General features: G+C 44.6%; 1 protein-coding gene across 5 annotated transcripts in view; it reads right to left on the bottom strand.

The window, feature by feature from the left end:
• Positions 1–18,256, bottom strand: part of LOC147458681 (prolyl 4-hydroxylase 1) — an 86,962-nt gene extending 68,706 nt beyond the window's left edge. The window contains exons 1-3 of one of the 5 annotated variants that reach the window (XM_086510130.1): positions 18,025–18,256; positions 17,397–17,444; positions 16,571–16,623 (exon numbers count right to left, since the gene is read on the bottom strand). In XM_086510130.1, the coding sequence (XP_086366256.1) occupies positions 16,571–16,623; positions 17,397–17,444; positions 18,025–18,085 (162 nt within the window). In that variant the 5' untranslated portion in view covers positions 18,086–18,256. The remainder of the gene's footprint in view (positions 1–16,570; positions 16,624–17,396; positions 17,445–18,024) is intronic. The other 4 variants (XM_086510128.1, XM_086510127.1, XM_086510125.1 and 1 more) reach the window with 4 other exon arrangements.

Raw genomic sequence — 18,256 nt, 5'->3', positions numbered from 1 at the left:
GTGCCCATGCTGCAAAAGCTTCCCTATGACAATTTGGAGCCAATAGAGAAGCCAAAACCATACAAAGGAGGTGCAGCTGTGAAGTTCAGCACCTTTAGTGGCTTCGAGGATAAAGCAAAGGCTCTTCCTTTCCTCCAGCAGTTTGATACAGCTTATGCAGGAGGGAATTTTATAAAAGCCTCTAAAGTAAGAAAAGCTGCCACTTTCTTAAAGGACAATGCGCTCACATGGTGGACGACATTGTTAATGCAAGGACAAGCACCCGCCACTTGGGTTTACTTCAAGCAAATGTTTGCATCTGCTTGGCTGTCGAATGAATTTGAAGCCCACGTCATGATAGATTGGCACCAACTTACTTCGGCTACATGCAAGAGCTTGCTGGAGTACAATAGGAGGTTCTGTAAAGCGTTACTCTCAGTGACCTCCTACAGGTTTGTGCCATTGACAGTGCAGATAGAGAAGTACTTTTGTGGGTTGCCTAAAGGGCTTCGCAATTACTGTACCAAGAACAAAGTGGCTACCCTCGCTCAGCTTATGGAAGTTGCTAACACTGGTCTTGCCTTGTTGAAAGGAGAAGACAGTGGGTTTTCGAGCAATGAGAAAGGAGGGCAACAAAAGAAAAATTCAGCAAAGCAACCCTTTACGAGAGCGGCTCTTGAAGCGTCCCAGGGGCCAGCTAGGTTCAATAAAGGCAAAGGTTCAGCCGAGACTTCTAGAGCGCAGACAAGGAAGCAAAAAAGGAAGCCTTTTATGCGTAAGACACCCGAGGAAAAGAAGGTCTTGATGGCTGAAAACAAGTGCTTTATATGCGAACAGACTGGTCATTTTGCAACCAACTGTCCACAAAAGAAAAGGCCAGCTGACTCAAAAGACAAAGAGGACAGGAAAGGAAAGAAGCCTATGCCCTCGGCAGGTTTAGTGCCAGACATGTTGGGCGACAGATGCCAGTGAGTTATGCAGAGCGTGGGGGTAAAGTTAGAGACCAGATAGCACTTATCTTCTTTGATCCAGGTGCCAAAGCGAACTTTATCACGCCAGAATTAGCTATGAAGCTGGGCATCAGAGCTGAAGAGATGGGGTATACCAGAGAGGCAAGATTGACATGTCTTGGAGAGGACAGGAAAGGAAAGAAGCCTATGCCCTCGGCAGGTTTAGTGCCAGACATGTTGGGCGACAGATGCCAGTGAGTTATGCAGAGCGTGGAGGTAAAGTTAGAGACCAGATAGCACTTATCTTCTTTGATCCAGGTGCCAAAGCGAACTTTATCACGCCAGAATTAGCTATGAAGCTGGGCATCAGAGCTGAAGAGATGGGGTATACCACAGAGGCAAGATTGGCATGTCCTGGCCACTCAGAGTGCGTTACTCCAATCATTGGAAAGTTGCGTCTGCATATTCAGTCGTATGTGGACACAGAAGAGTTCTACATCATGCCGCTGGAAGGATGTGATGTCTTGTTGGGGATCCCGTGGATGTTCCGAGTGCATGGAGTCTTGGATGCCTACAACAAAACGATCACTGTACAACATAGGGGCAAAACTCACAGCTTGGATGTAAAGCTAAAAGGAGAGTCAGTCCCTATTGTATCTGCTTCTACTATCACTTCTGTAGTAAAGAATCATCTTTCTACGTACTTGGTTTTTGCACGTGATGTTTCAGATAGTTGCCAGTCAAATTTATCTGTGTTAGATAAAGACAGGTTAGCATTTTTGCAAAAGTTTAATGGCTGTTTTTCTGATTCATTACTATCTCAACTACTGCTGGGGAGGCCCGAGGATCATGTGATTTGGTACCAGGTTAGTGAGGCGTAGCGGAAAGAGATTATGAGCCAAGTGGAGGAGCTCTTAGAGAAAGGGTTGATTCAGCCTAGCTCGTCACCCTATTGCTCTCCAGTGCTCTTAGTATAAAAAAAGGATGGCTCGTGGCGCATGTGTATTGACTACCGTGCGTTGAATAAGAATACCATCAAGAATAGGTTTCCTACTCCAAGGATTGATGATATTCTTGACCGCCTAGAGGGTGCGGCGATTTTCAGCAGGATCGACCTTAAAAGTGGGTACCATCATATTCGAATTAGGCCTGAGGATGTGCACAATACTGCATTTAGAACGACATTTAGTCTCTACCAGTTCTTAGTGATCCCATTTGGTCTTACGAATGCTCTTGCTACGTTCAATAGGATGATGGATAGGATCTTCCGTCCATATCGGAACTTTGTTGGCACATTCTTTGATGACATGATAGTCTACTCGAAGAATGAAGAGGAGCATAGGCATCACTTGACCATTGTGTTCGAAGAGTTACGCAGGAACAGATTGCTCATCAATAGCAAGAAAAGCGAGTTCTTCTTGGAAGAGATCCACTTTCTCGGACACATTGTGTCAAAGGATGGTGTTCGAATGGATCCTGCGAAGGTGGATGTAACAGACTTGGACACTCCAAGTCAAGAATCAACCGCGACAGCACCAAATAACCACTTCAAAACAAGTCACAGATCACAATAGATGTACACTGGCCCGGCGGAGTTCCGTGCCTAGAGATATTGGCCCCAAAGACTAGCGCCCCTTTCGGTATTTCTTTTTATATTAATCAATCATCCAAGTACAAGAGAGCGGTTAGGGTTTCACTCTCATACTCTGCGTCCAAATGCTCTGAGAAGTGAGACCCTCACCACTTATTTAAAGGTTACAAGGGATGCCCAAAAGCAGAGCCCCAAAAGCTTGAAAGCAAAAGCAGATTCTCTCTCTCTCTCTCAATGAGAGCCAGTAAAAAGCAAGTTCTCTTTTTCTCTCTCTTTCTTCCAAATCATAGCAAAAAGCTGAGATTTGCGTCGCTCAAAATTTCCCAAAACGATTTCCAGAAATTAGGGTTTTTGGCAAAAATTAGGGTTTCTGCTGTCCGCCACGTCATGACTTTGTGACATACCCCCCTCTTGAAAGCATTGTAATCGACCGCGATTACGCCTACAAAACCGACAAAAGCCATAAACCGTCTTAGCAGACATTGACTGTTAGTACCTACGTACTAGGAACACACATCTAGCACATGTACAAAATCGACAGTCACATCACACGACATCACAGGACATCACCAGACATCACAGGACATCACATGACATTCAACATTCAGACCATGATTTATCGGCAATGTAGCTAGCAATCACATCTAGGTCCAATCGAGACCTCATCGATGTCCGATTGACTAACCCCTATTGCAACCTGTCTATTCGAGATCAAGTAGACCAAAATGCTGCAGTCATTTCGTCTATCAGTTCCTGCACTCAAAAGAAGTCAAGAACAAATCAGTATCATTATCAGGAATTCCATTTCATAAGTCATCTAGCAGAATACTGTCAGCTCTCAGTATCCCTGAAGCTCAAAGAGACATCAGTGACTTTAGTATCAAAATCAAGGCATCTGTTGACAAAGGAGCGGAGTGACTCCCCTCTTGTGCATCCCACTGCACTAGATCTCCGGCCAAGCTGAGTTTCGGGGTTCCGTTTGGAGTAGACTATGCTAAACGAAAACATCGAGGTAAAGTTTCACAATCTGAGGAGTATCTGCTAGGTCCTCCTTCTCCATCCGCTTCGCATCAAATGCATGAAAGTTCTTGAACTTAACCAAGAACCGCCTTTGGACTTTACCTTTCTTCGTATCGTTATGTGCCAAAATCTGTTCAGGAACAAGGATCTCGTTTTCTTCCACTTTGGGTTGCTCATCAAGCTCCCCATCATCAGGCACCATCACCCTTAACAGGTTTCAAGAGACTCACATGCAATGCATTGTGAATCCTCCAAGTATCTGGCAGTTTCAATCGAAAGGAGACATCATTTATTTTGTCAGTGATCTGGAAAGGTCCGTAGTATCGCATACTAAGCTTTGGAAAAAGCCTCTCCTTTCCCTTTTTCTTTCGTGGGCGTGCCTTCTCAAAACGTAAGAGCACCCAATCATCCTCCTTCAATTTCAAGTCGCGACGATGGCGATCCGCTGCCTTTTTGTGTCGTTCTTGAGACTCCTGCAAAGTCTCCGAACCTTGGCAAAAGCCGTATCCAAATCTCGCGAATATTCATCCGCTTCAAATATCTAATCTTTCGTGCTCACGAAGGATGGAACCTTCGTAGCACTTTCAACAATCTCGCATGGTGTCTTCCCCGTCGAAGAGTGTATCGTGTTATTGTAGGCAAATTCCACCAAAGGTAAGTTCCTTTCCCATTGAGTTGGCAATCTCAGATTGACCGTCAGTCTGCAGTTGGCAATCTAAAACCATTGAATTGGCAATCTCAGATTGACCGTCAGTCTGCAAGTGGAACGATGACGAGAACTGCAACTGCGTGCCAATGTTCTCCCAAATTCCCTTCCAAAACAAACTCATAAATCTGGGGTCTCTGTCGGAGACAATCGTCTCAGACGTGCCATGTAATCGGAAAATCATCGTGATTATTCTGTGTAATTGGGAGATCAAAAATGAAATCCATTTCAATACTGTCCCAAGGGCGGGTGGGTATGGGTAAAGGCTTTAACAATCCCTGTGCCTTATGCCTGTCAAAATTGGCCTTCTAGCATACTAAGCAACTGCGCACAAACTCTTCCACATCCTTTTTGAGTCTCGGCCCAAAGAAGTATCTCTCTACCCCCTTCATGGTGGTAGCAATGCCGCGGTGACTCGTAAAAGGTGGACAGTGACATTCAGTCATAACCTTTTCCCTCAACGGTTGTGTAACGCACAACATAGTCTTTTTCATCAAGTAGCCTTCCCGAAGGGAGTATCCAGCTATTGTCTCCCCATCCCGTAGCCGTGTGAAAATATCTGCAAAATCTGTATCTGTGGCATACTGATCGACCATATACTCAAAGCTCCTATGATGTATCGCGGAAATAGCCAGAACCAACGGCTTCCGAGACAAAGCATCTGCCACCACATTCTTCTGTCCTTGCACATGGACAATCTAGAAGTGAAACTATGACAAGATGTTCACCCACCGCATCTGCTTTTCCAACAACTGCTTCTGTGGCAAGAAGTAGCGCAAACTCTGATGGTCTGTGAAGGCAGTAAAATCCGCTCCGAGTAGGTAATGCCACCACTAAGTAAGAGCATGGATAACCACCAAAAGCTTTTTCTCATAAATCTCTGCTGTCATCTCCGGCCTAGAGAACAATCGGCTCTCGTAAGCAATGACATGGCCTTCTTGCATCAAGACCGCACCCAGACTACGACCACAAGCATCACAATATACTTCAAATGACTTCTGCAAGTCCAACAAAGTCAAAATAGGTCTTGTAGTCAATTTCTCTTTCAAGGTCTGAAAGGCAGTCACCTCTGTGGATCCCCACGAGAAAGGTACTCCTTTCTATGTCAAGATATGCAAAGGGGAAGCAACCTTTGCAAACTTTCGTATGAACTGCCTGTAGTACGAACACTATCCCAAGAAGCTTCTAACTTCATGGACATTCCTCAAATTGGGCCAATCACGTATAGTCTCTATCTTGGCCAGGTCCATTTGCACTCCTGCTGACACAATGTGTCCCAAAAAGTGTATTTGTGGTAGGAAAAATTCACTTTTCTTTGCATTAATCTCTAACGTGTGATCTCGTAATGCCTGAAAGACTTGAAGCAGATTATCTCTGTGTTCTGCCTCATTCTTGGAGAAAACAATGATGTCGTCAAAGAAAGTGCCAACAAATAGCCTGTACTCTCGAAAAATCATGTCCATCATCCGCTTAAATATCGCAGGAGCATTGGTTAAGCCAAAAGGCATCACCAAAAACTCAAATAACCCAAAAGTCGTCCGAAAAGCTGTCTTGTAGACATCTCCTGGCGCTATCCTGATCTGATGATATCCACTCTTCAAGTCAATCCTGCTAAAGCACGAGGATCCCTGTAACCTGTCGAGTATATCATCGATCCTAGGAATCGGATATCTGTTCTTGATGGTGATTTCGTTGAGAGTGCTATAATCGATGCACATTCTCCAAGATCCGTCTCTTCAAAACCAACAACACTGGAGAGCAATACGGTGAAGTACTAGGCTTGACAAGACCCTTTTCCAAGAGATCTTTCACAGGGTTCATAATCTTTTCATTCTGTACTCCGCTCACACGGTAAGGTGGCCGATTCGGTGACGTGCTTCCAGATATCAAGTCAATGGTCTGATCTTCAGGCCCTCTAAAAAGCAATCGGCATGAGTGTGGAGAAAAATCTTGGCGTTCTTTTGTTGAGGTCAAAACATATTCAACCTTTATCCATCGTTCAATTCTCTCCCAAAAGAATGAGTAAAGAAACTGAAGTTCATTAAGTACAATCTCTGAGCCCTTCATTTGTCAAAGTCGCATTCTCGGCCCGGTAGTCAACCACGACGTAGTTCTGGTGGTACCAAGGGATTCCGAGTAGAACGTCACTCACGTGCCCTGAACACCCCTGTCATTGCAAACGAAGTTTGCCAATGCTCGGTGTAATGGCAACATCCCATCTGGGTGCCAGTCGAACTACCTCCGCCTGTGGCGTCAGTCTGTCAGGCGTAATTCCAAATCGAGCCGCCAATTCCAAGTGAAAAGAAGTTGGCCTTGGCTCCTTCAAAAGAGCTTCCTGATCCTTCACTTTGCCCCAAAAGCGGCAAAGTTTGTACTTTCATTCATTAGATTCGGTGCAGGTTCCACGCCATGTGGTACCACTTTTGTTTTTCTATCTGCCTTTTCTGCCACCTTCCTCAGCTGCTCTCGAACTCTCAGGCCTGTCGTCGTCTTTATCATTCTGTTCTTTCTGTGCCTTTTTAGGGCACTTCGCGGAGATATGTCCATGTTCCCCGCATCCAAAGCACTTCCTCTCTCTGATGAAGCGAGCTCTCTCCTCAGGAGTAAGGTTGAGTCGTGCATCCTTTTTCTCTGGGTTGCTCTTTTTCTTTCTACTTTCATTCCCAGAAGTCTGTTTGGCTCGTTGTGTCATGGCCTCATATGTGGGGTAGGTCAGACTGCCAAAGTGAATGGCAAAGCCCCGCTTCACATGACTCATCAACTCCTGAATAGAAGCTGACTTCTGTTCCAAGCAGTGATCTCGGATCTCTGTAGGTAGACCCAAGGTGAACGGCTCAATTTGTTCTCTGAACGAGATCTTCTTGAATGAAGAAGCGGGTAGAAAAGAGCTTCAGAATCTTTCACAATAAGCATTGATTGTATCTTTCTTGGTCATCCGAAGGTGGTTCCAAGCAGCTCGTACATCTCGTTCATATTCTTGCGTCAACCAAGAAGAAATAAAAAGCTGCTTAAATTTCAGCCATTTAACTGGCGCAATCTTGTTTAAGAGAAGAGTGGACCACCAAGTGCGAGCATTCCCTTTAGAGCAAGAGGCAGCTCTCCGAATCTTGGAGTGCTCTGAGTAGCGTCCTCCCGCGAAAGCGATGTCAAACTACTGTATAAAAGACAAAGCCTTCGAAGCATCTGAGTATCCTGAGAAAGTGTCAAATTTAATTGACTGTCCACCTTCCTTAAACTCTCGAACTTTCTTGCTTTTATCTTCCAGAAAGTCATACTAATTGGCTTTATAAAAATTCTTCTTGTTCGCATAAAAGTTTCCGTCATCAGAGTCTGAGCTGTCTGTAGACGAGTCCTCAGTAGAACTGTCAGTCTCTGGGCGAGATTTAGACTTCTTTGCCTTTCTCTTGCCCTTTCCGAAGCGTTGCTTCTTGCTTCGCTTTTTACCTTTTCTGCCTTCTTCGCTCGAATCCGAGGAGCTAGAAGAACTGTCAGAAGAAGAAGAAGAACTGGGTACTCCTTCAAATCGAACACGCTTCATCTGTTTCTTTGCCTTGTCAAATGTCGACTGACGACCCAAATATCCCGAAAAGTCAGTGTTTTTCTTCTGCTTTTTGCCGTGCTTTTTGGCTTTCTTTTGCGCGTCAAAAAGCTAAGCAATCCGTGCATCAACCACCTCTTGTAATTCCTTCTCTGAATACTCTTTGTGATCAGAAAGTTTCTTGAGAGCGGGTTTCAGTGGTGGTGTAGTGGTTTTCTGCCACTGTTCATGCACTTCCTTAAAAGAAGTCTCGCTCATATATTTTGCCAATTTCGGATCCTTCGCAAAACTGAGCATCATCTTCGTTGCATCGCCGATTAATTGACGATGCTCCATCTCTTGTCTCTCCGCCTGAGTAGGCCGAGACGGGCCATACTCTCTGCCTGAATCTTCGTTGTGATCCCAACCCGCATCTCCAGATGCAGAGGGAGTCGACTGATCCTTGCGTGAAGCCATAGGTGCCGCGGAAAAATTAATTGGGGATCGGATTTCCCGTAGAAGAGAAATCGGCTGTGCTCGGATACCACCGTAACCGCGACAGCACCAAATAACCACTTCAAAACGAGTCACAGATCACAATAGATGTACATTGGCCCAGCGGAGTTCCGTGCCTAGAGATATTGGCCCCAAAGACTGGCACCCCTTTCGGTATTTCTTTTTATATTAATCAATCATCCAAGTACAAGAGAGCGGTTACGGTTTCACTCTCAGACTCTGCGTCCAGATGCTCTGAGAAGTGAGACCCTCACCACTTATTTAAAGGTTACAAGGGATGCCCAAAAGCAGAGCCCTAAAAGCTTGAAAGCAAAAGCAGATTCTCTCTCTCAATGAGAGCCAGTAAAAAGCAAGTTCTCTTTTTCTCTCTCTTTCTCCCAAATCATAGCAAAAAGCAGAGATTTGCGTCGCTCAAAATTTCCCCAAAAAAAAATTTATTTTTTTTTTTAACCTCCACGATTTCCGGAAATTAGGGTTTCTCGCAGAAACTAGGGTTTGCAGGAATTTTAGGGTTTCTCGCAGAAATTAGGGTTTATGTTGTCCGCCACGTCATCACTTTGTGACAGTGGAAGCAATCAAGACATGGCCAGCTTTAAGGATTGTGCACGATGTCCGTAGCTTCTTAGGGCTATGTTCTTACTACAGAAGATTCATTCGCAACTTTGCAGAGATTGCTTCACCTTTACATGCTTTGCAAAAGAAAGAGGTCACTTTCAGATGGACCCAAAAAGAGATTTCAGCTTTTAATCTCTTAAAGGAAAAGATGACTTCAAATCCAGTCATTGTTTTGCCAGATCTCAGGAAGTCATTTGTGGTCCAGTGTGACGCTTGTGGCAGTAGCATTGGTGCAGTGCTAATGCAAGATGGCAGGTAGACTGTAGTAGCCTATGAGAGCAGAATCTTGCAAGGGCCAGAGATGACCATGCAAGTCTATGAAAAAGAGTTACTAGTTGTGATTCATGCGCTCTTAAGTTGGAAACACTATCTGCTAGGTGTTGATTTTGTTGTCCAAACGGATCATCAGACCTTGCGATACTTTTTGACACAGTCAAAGCTATCGGAAAAGCATATGCGATGGGCAAGCATTCTTTCCATGTTTCATTTCCAGATTGTGCATGTGGAAGGCAAGAAGAATGTTGTGGCTAATGCATTATCAAGAAAGCCACAAATTTCAGCTCTGTCAATTCCTTATCATCATGAGTTTGATGACATGAAGGGCCAGTATGCGAATGACGAAGATTTTGCAAGGATCTTCGAACAGGTACATGAAGGACAACATGTGAGCACTACCTCCTCATAGATGGTTTTATGATGATGCATGGCAGACTCTGTGTCACTAGGCCATTGCGACATAAGGTCATGGTAGAGAGTCATGTCCCACCGTATGCAAGGCATCATGGTATAGATGCTACAGTGAAAGCGGTTGAGACATTCTTTTATTGGCCTACCTTGAGGAGAGATGTGGATGCCTTTGTGCGAGCATGCATGATTTGCCAAAAGGTCAAGTTTGACAGGCAAAAGGCACCAGGGCTGTTATAGCCATTGCCGATTCCAAATAAACCATGGAAAGCATAGCTATGGATTTTATCTTTGATCTTCCAAGAACACAGACAGGGAATGATAGAATCTGGACCATTATTTGCAGATTCAGCAAGCAAGCTCGTTTCATTCCTATTAGGAAGAAGATAAAACAAGATCAGATGGCACGTCCCTTTATGTGCAATATTTTTAAGTACCATGGTATGCCACAGTCGATTGTCAGATACCGTGACCCACGGATGACAAGTCTATTCTAGAGAGGCATATTTGAGAATATGGGCACTACGCTTAAGTTCTCATCGTCGTTTCATCCACAGACAGATGGACAGTCAGAAGAGGCAAATTCTATTGTCTTGGATTTGCTTAAGTGCTATGTGTCAGAGCACAAGGCGAAGTGGGAGCAGTATTTGCCGTTGGTTGAGTATGCGTACAATAATACGGTGCACTCTTCAACGGGCAAAGCACCTTTTGAAATTGTCGAAGGTCATGTGAAAGTTCCTCTCATTTTGCATACCAAGGAAAAGATCTTTCAGGCAGATCTATATGTACATAATATGGATGAAATGTACCAGAAGATAAAGCATGCCCTTGAAAGGACACAGGCAAAGCAAAAGAAAGTTGTTGATCTCCACCGTCGTGAATTGTTGTTTTCACTTGGTGATGGGTACTATTGCGGTTTGAAAAGGCACCCTTAAAAAAGTGAAAAGGTAAAGAAAGTCTCTTTACAAAGCTTAGTATGCATTACTATGGGCCTTTTCAAGTAACAGAGAAGATCAGTGACGTCAGTTATAGGCTGAAATTGCCTGAGAACTGGAAGATTCACAATGCCTTTCACGTGAGTCTTCTCATACCATTTATTGGTGATGTGCCAGAGGATACGCCAGTTGAGGAGCAGCCAGAAGTTGAAGAGCTTGATGAAATTTTGGTCCCAGAACAAATCATGGCACACAAGGAAAGAAAAGTCAAAGGCACGGTTATAAGGCGATATTTGGTGAAGTTCAAGAACTATCTACCTATGGATGCAAAGTGGATGGAAGAGAGTGAACTGTTAGAGTCACCAAATGTATTGCAACTTTACCTTAAATGTATTGCAACTTTACCTTGAAGCCTTTGGTTTACCACCTACGTATTCTCCAACTCAAGAAGAGCAAAGGTCAAAAAGAAAGAGACCTGCAGTAGAGGGGGGTGATCCAGCACTTCTCATGTATCTATGGATTTAGTGCAATAGAAGTGTACCCTGCTTTGCAATTCCCCTTGGAGAATAAAAGTTTTGTTCAAAAGTCTGTTCAGTGCTATAGAAGTAAGTATGTCTTGTCGGTTGTCAAGAGTACAGCAATTGCTTCTAATGAGTACATGTTGACGCATTTTTAAACTGTTGGTTCATTATGCTTGAAAGGATTCGAAGTGTACTAAAAGTTATGAACTCTATTAAAGCCAGTGGCACAATGTGAAAGCTATCCACTATGTCAATGGAACAATCTCACAGGTAGACGATACATGAGTTAACAAGTGCTGAATACACAAGAGTGTTAACTACGAGCATGTATATCTCGTACCATGTCGACCAAGTGTGTACACACAAAAAGATTGACAGCCATGATACGGTGTCCATGAAGTGTTGTACACACTAATGGATTGATATTCATGCAAACGAGGACGTTCGTGATTTCAAGAGGGGGGTATGTCACGAGTCTGTGGCAACCTTACTTGTTGATTTCTTTTTGGGGGAATTTTATTTGACTTGTTTTAAAGCACCCCTCTAGAAATGCCAATGCCCGAGTTGCATGGTGTGAGGCAGACAGTGAGAGTCTAGGCCGGACGGCCAGTGAGCACTAAAGTTGGACAAATGGACTAAGGTTAGCCACGATGGGGCTACGAGTGTAAATCACATGATAGCTGGCCGACATTGCATTTTTTGATGTGGTTCCAGTGGTGATTGATGGTCAAATGACCAGTGTGAGTGCCATGGAAGCATCTCCTAAAATTTAGGGAACTGCTATTTTGGACTTGAAAATGTGTTCGCGTCATTACCTCCGGTGTGACAAGAGGAACATTTTATTACATTGCCGCGAAGTCAATTGGACAACCGGTCGGGAGATTTTCAGGCGGCAACCCCGAAACGGGAAATGGCTTGTAAACGCGCCAAGTGGCACATTTCTGTGCACTTTCCTCATGCAAGAGAAGGTAGCGCTAAATTTATAGCTGGGAGGCTCATTTTTGAAGTCTCAGTCACAGGTTAAGAGCTATGGAGTGCTTCCTTTCCCTCTTATGTACGGTGCGGTGCCAGGAGTGATGCCGTGCACGCTACGCACTGCTCTCTCTCTCCCCTACGAGCAGTTATGTTATGCCCCTCAAGTGGGCTTCTCATTTGACCAATGTACAGTTGTGTGGGTTCATGCGCGATTGCCGAGGCAAGAGCCTCTTGCACAGGTACTGGATTAGCTAGTGGCTAATCCCCCGCAAGTACAGGTGAATTCAGAGAGGTTTCACGTGCGAAATCTCGTCCGATTCAAAGGGCAAGTAGCCCTACAGGTGCGGGAGCTCGAGGACTTGCTATGGATGTGACCGGCACGCGAAATAGAGCCCGAAACAGTAAATTACAGCCTGCTGTGTATTTTTGCAGGATTAGGGTTTTGGCCCTAAACAATCTCTAATACCCCCAGGAGGTTCGGGGACGAGAGGGGACCGTTGTAGAGGTGATCTGGCGCATTTTCGGAGCAGAAAACAGAGAATTCAGCGTGCTGCAGATTCTCGCCAGGTTTTGCAAAGTGTCCGTATGCGTTAGGAAAGTCATCTATTGCATGGGGATACTGACTGTGAAGCGTCCTAGTACAGTTATGCTGCCAAAATCAGGCCAGAACAGGTACAATTCAGCCTGGATTATACGGGGCAGCTTGTAGGAAATCACAAGTTTTTATTCCCTCTGTTAAAGAATAAAGAAATACCGAAAGCGGCGCCAACCTTTGGGGCCTACCGGTGTCGCTGTCTACTTGGAGGCATTCTAGCTTCCTGGCTGTGCTTTTGTTTTGAAGTGTAATCCTATTCCCAGTTACAGGTTTCTTTTAAGTCATTGCTTTGTGTCGTAAAGTTAAGTGTTAAAGAATCGGATGAAAGCTAACGTCTACCACCCTATGGGCCGGTTACACTTCTTCCTGGTCGACCACTGAAGCATCGGAAGACGTTGGCAGAGAAGCAGCACGTGTAGTCCAAGAAGCAGTAGAATGACTTTGGGAAGAGGTTTGCATCTGCATCTTCTCCAAGCGAATGTTGATTGATGCGAGACTTGTCGAAAGTGCGGCCATCTGCTCTTTGAGAACTGCTATCAGGTCCTCACGTGGAACAGAGTCGTTGCCATCTTGTGATTCGGCCATGCCGATTGCTTCGAGGTAATAATTGGAACTGTGGCGTGACAATGTGTCGCATACAACCTGTATTCTTGTTGTATGGGGTTGGCCTTTGGAGCGGTAATGGGTGTTGTGGAAGCGGTTTTGGAAGAGGTCTCTCTTCTGCATGTGCCAATGCGGGAACAAGTTCGGGTTTGGGAGAGGTTCCGGTTCCGGGAGAGGCTCTGGTTCTAGTTCCGAGTATAGAAGAGGTTCGTCCGCCATGGTTCTAGTTTCGAGTATAGAAGAGGTTCGTCCGCCATGGCTGGGAAATGTACCGCGCGCAAGAGATGCACACACAAAGCCAGCGCTGGAGGGGGGGAAGGTGGGGCAGCGTGAGATTTTGACATTGCTTGGGTATGTTTTATTCTTTTACGCTGCTGGCTGAATTAAGTTGTGCCCACACAGTGGGTAAATTTGGGGCAGGCCAACCAATTTTGGGCGGCCACTTAAGCATACAACCTTTGGGCTGTTTTTTTTATGTTTTAATAAGTTAACGCTGCTGGGCTGAAACATCAAAACAGCCAGCGTAATATTTTTACAAAGGGGCAGCAGCCAGCGCAAAGAGGTTCAGCGCAAGTAAATTCAGCAGCCAGTGAACGTGGAAATCCAGCAACTGTCAGGGTGGAAATTGCAGCCCCACGGGGTGTGTGGGGAAGGGTGCCACGAAGGGGCACACCCTGTGTGCAACCCTTGGGGGGAAGGGTGCCACCTGAGTGGAGGGGTGCCTTCTCTTGTGCCCTTTCACAAAGAGATGCCCTTTTGATGTGCAGCAGCCAGCAAGCAAAGATAAGTCAGCCACCAACAAAGGGAGAGCTACATCCGCGAAGAGACACACCCCTATGCGAAAGGGTGCAATCCAAGGGAGATGAAGCGACCGCTTGCCAGGTCAGTGCCCTTTCGCATGAAAGGGTGCATGCATGCACAAAGGGGCCAAAAGGTGTAACCCGATGAAAGGGTGCACAAGGTTCTCTGGGTACGCCACACACACACACATCATTGTTACAATATAGTTAGTAGTAGGTAATAAACAAATACCAATGTTACCTCATACCGTCGGGAGAAAAATTGCATTCCATCTTTCTTTTGCTTCCATACAACGTCGGGAGAGGGTTAGCGCGTAGCAGCAAGGGTGAGAGGCTCACAACCCTCGGGTCCGGGGAAAAAATTTGCAATGATACCACTGTAAGGATTCTAGTTACTTATCCTTAATTAAGTACTTAAATTCATGATTAAGACTTAAGAAACTTAACTTGACTCAGAGATAAGACTTAGAAGACTCTGTGTTTGATTGATTGAAATGTGTTACAAGGGCGTTCTTATATAGAAACTGAAAAGACATGACCATAGGTCAAAAGACATGACTCTAGGCCTAGTCGTGTCCCTAGTTGCAACCCTTCGACGTAAAGGTGCAACCATTCGCTGACGAGGCATGGCTATTCGCCAAACAGTGCGACTCTTGGGCGAAGAGACACATCCTTTGGAGAATCGGGGTCTTGGATTTGGTGCATCTTCATATCTGCAAAAGAATCAAGTGAAGAAGGTAATACAAAGTAATATAAAGACAAAATACGTCACAATCGTGACACGGCAGGTGATAAGCAAGAGAACACAACAAAAGGAGGGTTATGGCACTTGAGAAGGGGCCGCAACTAGCAGTGAGGGGGATCTCGCAGGGCTGGGGTTACAGCACTTCCCTGCCATAGACAAGGCTCATGGTTTCAGTCCCCCAACGCACGCAAAAGCAATTGCACGCCTTCCATTACCACCTCGCGCCTCACTCTTCTTCTTGCCCCCACCAACAGCCAATGCGAGTTGTGCACACCCGGCCCAGCTAGGCCTCACCCTCTCGACATACTTCTTGGGAAGACCCCCCTTCCAGGTCTGTCTAATCTAATCAGCCATAGTAGAGCAGACACTCCCTTATCCAATCCCCCTCCGAAAGGAGTGGAGGCCCATGAGGAGAGGAACATAGCCCTACCAGCATTCTCATCAGCACCATATGGCCACAGGTTCATGGCATGATACCCCAAGGTGGAATGTATAATGGTTGTACTTGATTGGTCCTATAGGTTGACTTCCACCTGTAGAGGACGTTAATAAGGATTTCTTTCTTTCTTTCTCCTTTATACGAGAAAGGCATCTTCTATGAACCAAACAGCTTTAGATGCATCAAGAGGGGGAAAATACTCCAGGCTTGGAGAAATAGGTGGTAAAGCAGCCAAAACAGAGGTTATATTTGGAGGTGGGATTCCAGGAGGGGGATGCCTACACCTGTAAATCTGTGTAATCTAAAGCACGACTGGCTGCCTCAATCTTCTGCGCCTCCTTTTGTTCGTTTCTCCCTCCCTTGCTTTCTCAACATCTAATCTTTTTCTATTGAAGTGTATGAAGACTCTTGACATGCTATATATGCTCAGGAGGCAGAGAGCGCTGGGTGCATTCAGGTACCATATGTCCTGCTGTCCCACAGACAAAGCAATGACTTGGGATCCCAATAAATAAGACCTCCAATATGTAGCCCCTCCATGAATGGTAGGAAGAAGAAGGTACCAAATAAAGAAAGGACGTGTGATTGTTGATCAGCTGCTATCTACCAATTTGGCCACTTCTACCTGTTGCAAGGCTACTCCAAAGTTACTTGCAACTTGCAAGTCAGGTGACTAAACTTTTTCTCAATTCAGACCAAAATGTAGTTCCAGCTAGTGCTGTTTGGGTGTGAGTTTCTGTGAATCTCTTTTAACCATTGCCAACAACTAGAACCAACTCAACCTCCCATTTAAATGCATGGCTAGAACTCTTGTTTGCAGACTACAAACATGCCTAGCTTCCCCCGCCACATGCATGGTGCAATTGTTGATAAGAGCATGTACATACATCTTTAAGCACTATATCGCTTCAAGAAAATTTTGAAACGAGCCTTTATTCCGGATCTGTAATATCTCCTAAGCAAAAACTCCAATCACCCAAGGTCATGAAAGCTTCATCTTGTCTGATTTGCAACTCACTTTGCAATTTCATCAGAGGAACAAAGCAGTTCACTTAAAAAACAAGGAAAGTCTCAAAGCATTGCCTGTACTGGTGGGCTTAAATGCAACACCCTGCATTTTCCTGTTGTCTAGAGTAGGTTGAACAGATAAGCATGATCTCCAGCCTTCTCATGAATCCAGTAAACTAAGGTCAAAGGTCTGGCAAAACAGCTCTTAAAGACTACCATGGTAAAAGTGAATCACCTTGTGAGTTTTAAAACTATCATACACATGGCTCATTATGCTCCTACCTCTAAATACATTTTAACAAGCTAGAAGACTACACTGCATCCGCCACTCTGTTAATATATACACTATCTTGACAAGTCAGGACACTTACTAGCCCTACACGCAAAACTCGTGCATCAGCGTCATTCTCCCACAAAAAAACACCTGGACAAGAGTAAAAGTCCCTGCAAATAAATTCGACTTACTGCAAATCAACCATAATCGCATGCACGACTGAAATAAACAGGCTACTTGGTCATACAACTCCTGGAAAACTGCACAAAACCAGCTTACCTTTCTCACACCACAAAGTTAGCTTGTAAACAGAGAAGTGAGAGATGTAATGATGGCTTATCTTGCAGTTATAGGACATACATTTCTTGTACTATCCCTATTGAACTAAGTAGTTCACACCCTCTCTAAAGCACCTAGGTATACACACACACACACATACAGATATATATATACAAGTGATGATACCAGTGAGTAGGCCATACGTTGCCGAGATCAAGTGAGTAGTTCCCACCTTCACTCAAGCAGCTCTTTTAGCAGGTCAGTCCTTACTTTATATGGTACATTGCTTTGCCCATGCAATATATCATATAAGTGAGGGTAGGCAGTATGCTGCTGTGATTTAGCTTGTCATTGGTCATAACTCACTCGGGAACTAGACTAATCACATGTTCAGCTAAGATTGTCATCTGCCTTAACTGCCTCACAAGTCATCTTGAAAGGTGAAGCTGCGCATATGTATGTGGTGTTGAAACCAAAGCATTTATGGTGCAATGGAGAGGGGGACCAGCACATGACGTTTGAGATAATACCCACACAGCACTTGAATGGCAGCAGCCCCAAGAATTTAGAGCGGCTGAACTCTGAAGCTTAAAAAGTGATTGATGTCTTACAGTCAGCCAAAAAATAGATGTGAGGGGCAATACCAGTCGAATCTTCGAGCCGCCTGAAAAGAGCAAATTGAAGGACTGCCCCTGCAAATAAAATCCCCACATAATGCACAAATTAACTTGATTATAATGGCATGTCCATGCCTTTAGAGGTCAGACTTCGAATTACAAATTTTTTTGAGGAAATAAACCTACTGCACCTGAGATTTTGTTCGATATAAAATAGTTGATGACCAAGTTTTCCCACCTCTATGTTACCGACAGAAATTATGGTTTTATAAAGTCTCTCTAAAATATCATATAAACGAGACACAAAATTTATTACTTTGAAAAAAGCACCAATGGCAGCTTTCAAATCCTCAACTTAGACCATGAGTGTTGCAACCTACCCCGGAAAAAAAAATTGTAGATGAAGCACTGTTCCACAAAGAAAAATTTTCATGATAATGCCACAACTCTAAAAAGTTTTCCTCCAAAACCATTTAGTGCAGGAGTGATTTAAGCTCTCAGTACACCAGACTTAAAACGATCTGTCTTGTTGGCTACATGCGCATTTACTTTTAAACAGGGAAGGTGCGAGGAAGATAAGTACGCATAAAGCTCAATGCCATGTTTTCTGTGCTGAGCTCCCAAAAAAGGCAGAGAAGGGAAAGAAAGTACGTACCGATACTCATGCCCATGATGACGAAAGAAAGAAGAGCGTACAGAACTCTAGATTTCGCCATTCTCTTCCTTCTTTTGTTTCTTTGACCTCGCTCGTCGTCCTCTTCCTCCTGGCTTGAGCTGTTGATGTAGTGTTGAAGGTGGCCAACGAAGAATCGCTCGATGACTGGTCTGCCCAAACGGTACTGACCATAGGCCTATCGTTTCTTTTCTTTTTTGGGTTGTGTTTTTTG

Source organism: Adiantum capillus-veneris, chromosome 4 (genome assembly GCF_014529385.1).
Source record: "Adiantum capillus-veneris isolate H3 chromosome 4, ASM1452938v2, whole genome shotgun sequence".
Lineage (NCBI taxonomy): Eukaryota > Viridiplantae > Streptophyta > Polypodiopsida > Polypodiales > Pteridaceae > Adiantum > Adiantum capillus-veneris.
The sequence above is the reverse complement of the archived record's forward strand: the minus strand, read 5'-3'. Positions and strand labels throughout refer to the sequence as shown.